Source organism: Lontra canadensis, unplaced genomic scaffold, assembly GCF_010015895.1.
Source record: "Lontra canadensis isolate GAN:19392208 unplaced genomic scaffold, GSC_riverotter_1.0 scaffold26, whole genome shotgun sequence".
NCBI classification, from domain to species: Eukaryota; Metazoa; Chordata; class Mammalia; order Carnivora; family Mustelidae; genus Lontra; species Lontra canadensis.
The window spans coordinates 5,414,146-5,424,894 of NW_022631020.1; the positions used below are offsets into that span (position 1 = coordinate 5,414,146).

Below are 10,749 nucleotides of genomic sequence, written 5' to 3' on the forward strand. Positions count from 1 at the left end.
ATGATGCTGAGAGGGGAGATTTACAGGTGTCAAAACATGTCCTCTGTCCAAAAGGGCAGCCTTTTCAAAGGTGTCAGGATGAGAAATATTTTCTAAATACCTATTATACCTCTTTCCTTAACCTTTTCACCAGAGTAAATACATAACTGTCCCCAGAGCGGAGGTCAGAGTCTGGATAGGATTAGTCACCAGGTTCCAGCATCTGAGGGGTTAGCATAGAATCGATTTTGGCCTGAGTCTTAAGCTTAGAGAATGTGATTAAAGCCACATTTTCAGAGGCTTCACATCCCATATCATTGTTTCCATGAACCATCCCAATATCACCATCTCTCCAGCACATTGTCTGAGTTGAGGGTTGCCTAAAATCTAGGAATGCCTTCTAGACTCCTCCTAATTATACAATATAGACTGCTATTATCTACCTGATGCAGCTGCTGGTCCAAAGAAATCTGACACCACACCAAAGCTTTAAACCGTTGGCTTTTATTAACATTATTAATATTACATTGACAAAAACCATGGAAACATAAAAACGCTTAACACATAATAGGTCATCAATAGCTCTTTACATACCTCTTTATGGCTTCAAAGCTAGTCATATCTTAATTATTATCTATGAGGGACATTCCTATTGTTGTCTTTGAGGGATACTATTAGAAAAATAAAACTTATTATGAAGTTATCAGTATGTTCATCAACAGAGGAAGGTGAGGATAAATTGTTATATAGCCATTGCTGTATTGCCTTTAATATACTTCAAAATGTTTTGATGTTAATCAGTATCGTGTGTGTGTGTGTGTGTGTGTGTAAATTAGCTTAAATTCTTGGTGGATAATTAACCAATGAACCACCATAACTCAAGGTCTACACTTTAGAAGTTTCTAAATAAGGCTTTGGATACCCCAAATCTGCTCCACACAGAACCATTGGTTAGAAGAACCATGCGAGACTATGGGCTCTGAGAAACAAAGTGAGGGTTTTGGAGGGGAGGGTAGTGGGGAGATGGGTGAGCCTGGTGGTAGGTATTAAGGAGGGCACGAATTGCTTAGAGTACTGGGTGTGGTGCATAAACAATGAATCTTGGAACACTGTAAAAATGAAATAAAATTTAAAAAATAATTAGAATAAGGGATGTTGGGAATGATTTTTATCTATGAAATAACTGATGGTGGGCACCTGGGTGGCTCAGGCGGTTAAACGTCTGCCTTAGGCTCAGGTCATAATCCCAGGGTCCTGGGATTGAGCCCTGAGTTGGGCTGCCTACTCAGTGAGGACTTTGCTTTTCCCTCTCCCTGTGCCCCTCCCCTTGTTCATGCTCTCTCCTGCTCTGTCTTTCAAATAAATAAATAAAATATTACAAAAAAATAGCTGATGGTCACAACCCATGGCTCTCTAGAAAGTACAAATGGACTAGCAAGAAGGACCTTAGTCTCAAGGCCAGGTGACAGCAGGTTTGCAGACTGGCACACGGAGATTGAATTAGAGGGCATGGGAGAGACTGCTTTTTATCAATTGCGTTAGGCTCAACAATGGTCCTAATAACAACCCTTCCAAAGATGCCCATGTCCTAATGCCTAGAACCTTTGAATATGTTACTTCATATGGTCAAGAAACTCTTCAGGTGTCATTAAGTTGGGGGTCATCTAGATGACGAGATTAGTCTGGATTATTCAGGTGGGTTAAATGTAATCACAACAGTTCCTATAAGAGGGGGTGGGGTGGCGGGCAGGGAGTGGGAAATGGTGGCAGCCACGGGCGGCAGAGCTGGGGGTGAGGTGGTGAGGGAAGTAGTTTTCGGTGATGTGCTTTGAAGGAAGAGGAAGAGGCCACAAGCCGAACGTACATACGGTCACAACACTGGAAGCTGCAAAAGACAGGTACACAGATTCTCCCCTCAGAGCTTGTTGACAGCAAAAGCATGTTCTATACACGTCTTGAGTTTAGCTCTTAAAGACTTTTATTTCCAACTACTGACCTCCAGCCCAGCAAGAGAATAAATTGTGTCGTTTAAGTCATGAAATATGTGGTAATCTGGTTTGGAATAACAAGAAACATATATAAATTCATGCTTCTCTTTGAATAGTGTGAGACACTACACCTTTAATGGACCTCATCTGTATCCATACCGGAATCGGCCTCAGCTGAGTGAAATCATCTGAACTTAATCATGCACATGGTGAAATGAGCATGACCAGCTGAGAGAAAATGTGAAAAACACAGGGGACTATCAAGCAGAATCACCTCATCCCCCCCCCAGCCCCCCCCCCCCCGACTCCTACCACCCCCTCCACCAGTTTTCTTAATCCAGAGTATAAGAGATACCAGGCTGGGAAAGCCCACATTTGAGGGCCATAAGTGCAGGACGAATCCTGAAAACTGATGTGGTGATGTTCACACTTTTGCCTTGGTCAACTCTCTTGAACTATGCAGTGTGTGTGTAAGGAACTTGTGTGTGAATGTGCATATGCTGGAGGTAGCAGGGAGGTGGTGGTGGGGGTGCTCTTGGGTAAAGAGAAAATTTTAATTTCTAGTATAATTACAGTTTGTTGTCTTTTTTTTTTTTTTAAGCCGGCAGTTGACTAGAAAATGAAACAATTAAAAGCAACAAAGCTTCTTGTACTTTAAAAGAACAAGTTGACCTATGTCAAAACATTCTGCCTCATAAAGTAACTGTAAATCCCCACAGAGATAAGGTGGAGATATTGGAAAATATTTGATTCTAGACAGCTCACTTTTGCTATTTTCACTACAGGGAACCTGTGTTCATCTTGGAATATTAGAGTTTAGCTTTTGGCTAAAATTTAGCTTAAATAGTCATGTTAGGTCAGAAACTTAGCATGGTTTCTGAAGCTAATAAAGATGGTGTGTGAAAGATGGGGAAGAAGGACATGTTTGGTCATTGGATCAATCAAAAGAGGAAAATAAGTTTAAGAAACACCAAAGTTGGTATGAGATTCCAAATGTTACATAAAGACAACACCAAATTCCATTTCTTGCAGTGAGGTCATCTGGACATCCTGACTGACCTTCTCATTGAAAACAACTAGAAATCCCTCGTGAAAAATATAAAGAAATATAGTTTTAATTTAATGAATGACCTGGCAAATGAGTAAGGAATATTCAGGGGCCATAAGCTAAGTCAAAATGAGAAGGCAGAGAGGAAGGCAGGACACTGACACTGGCTTTTATCTTAAGGGCACTTACTGAACCAGGACACCTTGAACTTTATATTTCGTTCCTTCCCACGACAAGGTAAGCCAGATACACAACCCAGGACCAGCACAAGGTGGGTACCTAGTAGCAGAATGTCCACATAAATCTAGGCCCACAAAGAGCTATACCTATGTTATAAGGGTCACATAGAAATACCACCCCTGGGCTCAGAAAATGCCAAATATGGAAATTATCAGGCATAGAATATAAAATAAGCATTTTAATATATTCAAAGCAGGAAGTATATGGATATTTGCTCTACTATTGTTACAACCTTTCTGATACTTGAAATTTTCCAAGCACAAAGTTAGGGGGACAAACCCAAGACTGTAAGTAAACTTCCTTAACATGACAAAGGATGAATTTTAAAAAATGTACAAAAAATATATCACTTAATAATATATTACTTAATGCTTATAATGCTTATAATACTTAATATAATACTTAACTTAATATATTACTTAATTACTTAAAAGCATTTGCCCAAGGCACTGGGGTTCAATATCCACACTTCCATTTAAAAATATATAAAGATCCTAGCAATAAGGCACAAAAAGATAACAAGTATAGGCCAGAGAGGAAAAAAAGAAAAACAATAAAACCTCTCATTAGTTAGACAATATTATTATCTGGAAAGAATAGTAAAAAAAGAAGAACAAAAAACCCTCCATAATAAGAGTCTAATGAACGTGCTGGATGTGAAATAGGTGTATAAAAATCAGTTGAATTTCCACAATATGATAATTTAGAAAGTGTCTTCTTAAATTTAGGTGTCATTTATAGTAGAATCAAAATTACAAAGAGGCTAGAAATAGATCTAACAAAATTTGGGCAAGACATTTCTAGAGAAAGTTTTAAAACTTAATGGGAGGCCATTGAAGGAAACCTACGTAAATAAACACATACGATATTTTGGTTTGGATTATTAGTATAAAGATGTTGATCTTCCCAAAATTCACCTACCAGTTTGTTGCAGTTCTAATAAAAATGCCAACTGGCTCTTTTTTGAACTTGAAAATATGATTCCAAAATTAATATAGAAGAATATGAAGCCAAAAATAGGCTCAATCTGAAAGAAGAACATCCTTACCCACAATCAAGAATTATTACGGAGTTGTAGTAGTAAATTTCGTGTTTTGCAAGGGAATAGACAAATTGGTTATTTGAATTGTCAGTTTCAGCAACAGATTTATCTAGATAGTGAAATTTGATCTATTATTGAGCTGGTATTACAGATTGTGTGTAAAATATAAACTTTTCAGTATGATTTATTCTGGACAAACAGTCATATAAATGGGAAAGAATGAAATTGGTCCCTACTGCACACCATAATCCGAAATTATAAAACTCTCAGAAAATAAGATATTTATAACATTTATTCTACATTAAATTCTGAGTGTTTATAGGATTTTTTTTTACAAATCTTTGAGCTATAAATTATTTTATATAAAGAATTTTTAAACCAAGTCAGAAAAAAGGTGTGAACATTAAAAAAAAATTTTTTTTTGATGGGCCAAAGTTCTTGATTTAAATGTACTCAAAAGACATAGTTTGGAACAAAATAAAACAAAAACCCCCAAACAAAACCCACAATAGGCAAATATGTTTGTAATTTATATAAAGGATGACGTGTCAGTATCCGGATTACATAAAGAATTCCTAGAAGCAAAAAGGAATAGAAAATATTCTAGAATATCTGGTGAAAGTCTTCAACAATTCTGCACATAAGCAAAAACTCAAATGGTCAATAACATAGGAAAAATTTGTCGAATCTTTCTAGTAGTTAGAAAAATGTAAATGAGAAGTCACAATAAAATACCGACCTATTTTTCACAGTGGAAAAATTAAAAACATTGGATAATATTAAGCATTGATGAGAATGTGGAGAAGCTGCTCACATACACAGGTGGTAGAATGGCAAATTGGCAAAATTATTTTGGAAAACAGTTTGACACTGTCTAGTTAATTTGAGATGCACATATTTACAGAGTCATTTCATCCCTATCCCAGAAAAGCTCTTGTCCAAGAAACATGCATGAGAGTGTTCCCTGCAGCATGGTTTGAGGTAGCAAAACCCTGGAAACCACCCAAATATTCATTTGCATTAGAAGAGATAAGTAAATCGTGCTATATTCATCTAATGAAATAGTAGATCTATCGAAAATTGAGTGAATTACAACATGAAGCAAAAACTGAATTGGTTGCCAGGAATATTTTGCTGCAAAAGAATACACTGGTAGGTTTACATGTATATAAAATTCCAAACCATACATAATTAAATAATGTACAGTTTAGGAATGCAAACTCCATAGTAAGCTAAATGTGCAAAGGGGAGCAAATGTATAATAACATTAAATTCAGATTAATGGGTTACTGCGGAGGGATGCGGCAATTACAGAGGATGCCTTGGAACACATAGGGCTTTGGATGGGATGGTAACTTCCTGTTCATTAAGTTAGGTCATGGGTACCCAGATGTTTGTGTTTGTTTGTTTGTTTGCCTTCTACATATTTAATCAAAATTATTTTGTAACTCTTCAATGTTTAATTTCACAGTTTATAAACGAAACTACAAGAAGAGTTCAGTTAGAAGAATGTTGACACTACTCACTTTCTAAGGGCTGTGTTAAAAGTTGTCCAAAATATTTTTAAAAAAATATATACTATATAAAAATTGAGGGTTTTTTTTTAAATAGGGCCCTTCTAAAAAAACTATCCCCAATGTCCGCTTCTCTTAGTGGTTTTCCTTTATAGATACAACTAGACGGTATCTACTTACTACCAAATTTTGGAAAATTAATCCATGTATCGTCTTGGTCATAACCGAATCCCATGCCTGGACATTCTCATATGCTTCTCACCCTCTGCCATCCTCTTGATACCCTCCTCTTCTCTTCCCTTAGATAAGCACTTACCAGTCTCCTCTTGATCTCAGTTATTCATTTTGAAATTTCTTCCTCTGGAAGCTCATTCTGAGTGTGCAACATGCAGAAGGGAAAATAAAAACATGTTGAATTAATAAATACGTAATATGTGAAAGAATAATGAGTAAGGCCAAAGCACTTCCCTAAAAGAGCTTGCAGATAGTGATAATTACAAGTAAATGGAATTGCTCTTTAGGGAATAAGTTAAAAACAAGAGTGAGCCAGAAATGATAATTATGCGATAGGATAGATTCAGTAGCTAGAGCTATCGTGGTAATCATCTGGCAATGTAAATGTACCATATCGAAATGGTATACACCTTAAACTTACACAGTGTTATATGTAAATTAGATCTCAATTTTCAAAGAAGTTGGGGCACCTGGGTGTCTTAGTTGGTTAATCCGCTGCTCAGGTCATGATCCCAGGGTCCTGAGATTAAGTCCCATGTTGGGCTTCTTGCTCTGGGGGGAGCCTGTTTCTCCCTCTGCCTGTCACTCCCCCTGCTTGTGCACACACACTCTTTCTCTCACACACAAATAAATAAAATCTTTAAAAAAATAAATAAAAGAAGCAAAAGGTGGGATTTGGTGATTGTGTAATTGAAAGAATATTAACTAAAACAAAGGACTTAGCTTCTTTACACTTTTTTTTTAAGGGACATATTTCTTTCTTTTTCTTTTTTTAAGATTTTTTATTTATTTATTTGTCAGAGATCACAAGCAGGCAGAGAGGCAGGCAGAGAGAGAGGGGGAAGCAGGCTCCCTGCTGAGTGGAGAGCCTGATGCGGGGCTCAACCTCTGGTCCCTAAGATCATGACCTGAGCCAAAGGCAGAGGCTTTAACCCACTGAGCCACCCAGGCACCATAAGGGACATATTTCTTAAGCACGGTCTACAGATCATACCAATGGACACTACTGATTTCCCAGCAGCAATCAGCATACTTAACACCTGTATCTTGGCTTCTAATTTAGATTTCCTACTTAAAGACACTCAGGCTTTTTGAATAAAAGGATGTTTGCTGGTGTGTGGCAAGAACTTACATGTTGAATCTGCAATATCTTTTGTCCCAAAGGAAGGAAGGAATTGAAAACTGACGGGAACATAACAAAATATCAGAGCCAGTCTGAAGGGCTTCCCACTGGTCAAATTTGGGACAACTGGGCATCAAAAGAATAATGATGATAATGAACACAAGGCATTGAATTAAACAATTCATGAGTTTACAGTCCTGGTAAAGATAGGCAAGGAGGAGGGAAAAGGTTCTTCATGGAAGTGTTCTAGGTGATACATGTGATTGAGAATTACACAATTGGAAAACCAACCCCCATTTTGCAGCCAGAAATGTAATAATTGATTCAGGCAAAGGTCATCAATGGGTGCTGAAACCTTTGGGTAAAAAGTTGTCGATAAATAGTTTCAAAGTATCACACTTACGTATACGTAAAGAGATGCTAACGTACCTTTACAATGAAGAAATCTGGCACACCCCACCTTAGCCAACTGAGTGAACCTAATGTCCCCCAAAAAGGGAGAAACAAACATTACTCGCCTTCTGAAGTGATATACCAAGAAGGACTAACATCGTTTCTACGATATTTTTGCCAAAACTGTTTAATCTGAATCTATTCATGAGGAAACAATCAAGCAAATTCAACTGAGGGTCATTCTACCAAACAACTGGCTTGACCTTTATTGACTCTTAAAATAGGTCGGTAAAGTTGAAAGAACTCTAAAGGATGCCAAAGAGACATGACAACTAAATGCAACATGTGGTTCTTGATTGTATCTTTTTATTTTTTATTTCTTTAGACTTAATTTTTTTTTGTCGTAAAATAATGGATATTTTATTCCAGCTCTGAGGTATGAAAAAAATGGAGGGGACACATCCTTCTACACACCATTCTAATTTAGCTAACATTAATTTGAAAAAGCTAAAGCAAATATGTCATGTATCTGTATAAATATTTACATATACACATACATATTTCATCAGTGTTTATATATTTACTCTAGTTTTTTATAAACACACCTTAAAAATCATTAAATGCATCCCAATACTTCTGCCTCTTCATCAATCACTTAACATTGTTTGGATTAAATTCAGTTTGTGTTTTAATCTCTTATGTGATTGGTCAAACTGTACATTACATTAGAAGATGTGAGAGAAAAACTTTGTTTAAAAGTTACACCCCCCCAAAAAAGTTATACTCTGTGTCAGTTACCCTTTACATGATTTTTCCATCATTATTTTCAACTTCATACATCTTGTAGTTCTCTACGCAGAGTATTTCAGCTTCTAGTGCTGTACATATCTACATCTTCTGGATGGGACTGTCCGTGATCCATGAGCTTGGGGTCAGGCATAAACTGTGTAGCACCTGAGGTGGATTCTGATTTTGTCTTTGTTCCAGAGCTGAGTTCTGCTGGCAAGGAAACTGAGTATTTCAGGTTGTCAGTTGTTTTTGCTGGTATTTCTAGTGTAGCAGAATTTCCTAGCTTAGATTTTTCTTTAGGTTTAGGAAGTGATTCTTCTTTGTTGCTTTTTGTCCGCAATGATTTAACTGCTTCATAAATTTGCTGGCTTACAGTATATGCCTTTTCCCCAGTTACCTTTGCAATTATTACTGACTGAACTGGGTAGCAAACAGTTGCTCCTAAAGTGGCCAGCCCCAGTGGATAAGCAATTTTCTTAAACCTAGAACCTTTTCTTGCTGAAACCAAGCCTGCCAATCCTGAAACTGTAATCACTCCAAGTTTTGGAAGAAAATCTTGAGGTGGATTCTTCAGGTAAATATATGCATCTTTTCCAAATTGTACTGTATCCATTAACCCATTTTTCACAAACACATAAACACCCTTGCACCAGCCAATATAACGACCAGTTGTACTGCGGATGGATGCAAAGCCCATTTGTAAATGACCAGGCTGCTCTTCAACATATTTAGACTGCAGAGGTGGTGCAGTATATATGGGAAGCTGCTCTGGTTTTACTGGCTGCTTTTTGTATTCTTCTTCTTTAGCTGCAAGCACAGTTATAGATGCACATATCAGACCTGCAGGTACAGGCATCAGCTTTCCCATCCTAACAGCCGCCATATCTGTCACCTTCGCCGCCTGAGTTCTCATATCTAGACTTAATTTTTTAAAATTTTATTTCTTTTCAGTGTTCCAAAATTCATTGTTGATTGTATCTTTAATGAGGAAAACACATAAAGGACATTATAGGGAAAAACTGAGGACTTTTGAACATGTAATGCACATTAGATAACGTCATATTGGTGGTATCTTTCCTGAGTGTGTGTTAATGGTATTCCGGTTGTGTAGGAAAATGACTGTGTTCTTAGGAGTTTTGTGCTGAAGGGGTAAAACATCATTATATTTTTCAGATGCTTCAGCCAATTAAATCTAGCTCGGACTATGGATGGAACAGATATAGATAGAAATGTGGTGATTGGCTGACATCGGGTATACGAATATTCATGGGATATTCTTTCCATTTTTCAATACCTTTAAATTTCTCAAAATTACAAATTGAAACAAAAATGAACTTAAGATATCCAGAAAAAAAAAAAAAAAGGATAAGTGGAGGTCATGAGCAAACCAAAGAATTTTCTAAACTTAAACCCCCAAGCCCATAGTCTGGATGATCTTTTATTTTTCTCCTGCAACTAATTTCTACCTGACTTGCAAATGGCTGGAGCTGATTTTCTGCATGGGTGATGTTGGTGCAAACTTCACAAGGGGAAACTTCTACAATGCACACTAATGCCGTATTGCAAAGTATATGCAGGCCGCCTAGAACCATTTGAGTGAATTGGGCCTAGTAGGGTGCTGGTGGAAAACAGTTTTATTCTTTCTCTTGGAAGCAAACACACAATCAATCCATCCCCTGGATGAAATTCCAGGCAGTTCCTAAAGCTCACCGGACCATTATCAGGTAGCAAACTGTCTCTATATTCAAGCTTCAGTACATCCAATCCAAACTGTAACATTCAGAACTTCAAATTACACTGAATTTAAATCTTCTTCCCTCCTCCTTCCCCGTCATTAGGCTGACAAATGGGAAAGGAAAGAGGACACGTTGAAAATTTTCCCTCTTTTCTCCTCTAGAACCAGCTCTTTTGGCTCCTACCACTTTTGCCATGGGGAAGAAGGGAGATCTGGAAAATGGTGTTTTCCAAAGACGGCCATAACTGGATCTCCCATTCCATAAGCTTTTCAATGATCTTTTCTGTGATCTTGCCACTTCCCCATGTTTTCACTTTCCATAAAGAAGTGGAGCCCAATTCCAGCCATTAAGGTCTGGCAGAAGGATGCTTTGTGAGTCTGAGGCTGGGTTATCAAGGGTCGTGTGGCTTCTGCCTTACTTACCAGAACACTCATGCTTGGAATCCCGAGCTTCCTGCCTCATCTGAGGACCCGATGGCAGGGGAAAGTCAAGTACAAGGAGAGGCCACATGCTGGTCGGCAGGTGCAGTCAGTAATCCTAGTATCTAGTTGTCTCAGCAGGGGTGTCCGATAGGTAGGTAAATTCTGCCACCAAGTGAGCTCCAGCCCTCCCCGTCTTTGCTGCTGAATTCCCAGATGGCATGGGGCAGAGACAAGCTATCCC

General features: G+C 37.8%; 1 protein-coding gene across 2 annotated transcripts; it reads right to left on the bottom strand.

The window, feature by feature from the left end:
* Nucleotides 1-7,963: 7,963 nt before the first annotated feature.
* On the bottom strand, nucleotides 7,964-9,255 carry LOC116871469 (MICOS complex subunit MIC27-like). Of its 2 annotated transcripts, XM_032864161.1 has the most exons (2): nucleotides 8,636-9,255; nucleotides 8,433-8,517 (listed from the first exon to the last, which is right to left on the bottom strand). In XM_032864161.1, exons 1-2 carry the CDS (start codon nucleotides 9,231-9,233, stop codon nucleotides 8,450-8,452), a joined length of 666 nt encoding a protein of 221 aa, XP_032720052.1. In that variant the 5' UTR covers nucleotides 9,234-9,255; the 3' UTR covers nucleotides 8,433-8,449. The 2 variants fall into 2 exon arrangements, with proteins under 2 accessions (XP_032720051.1, XP_032720052.1); XM_032864160.1 differs by having other exon boundaries at nucleotides 7,964-9,255.
* Between the last annotated feature and the right edge of the window lie 1,494 nt (nucleotides 9,256-10,749).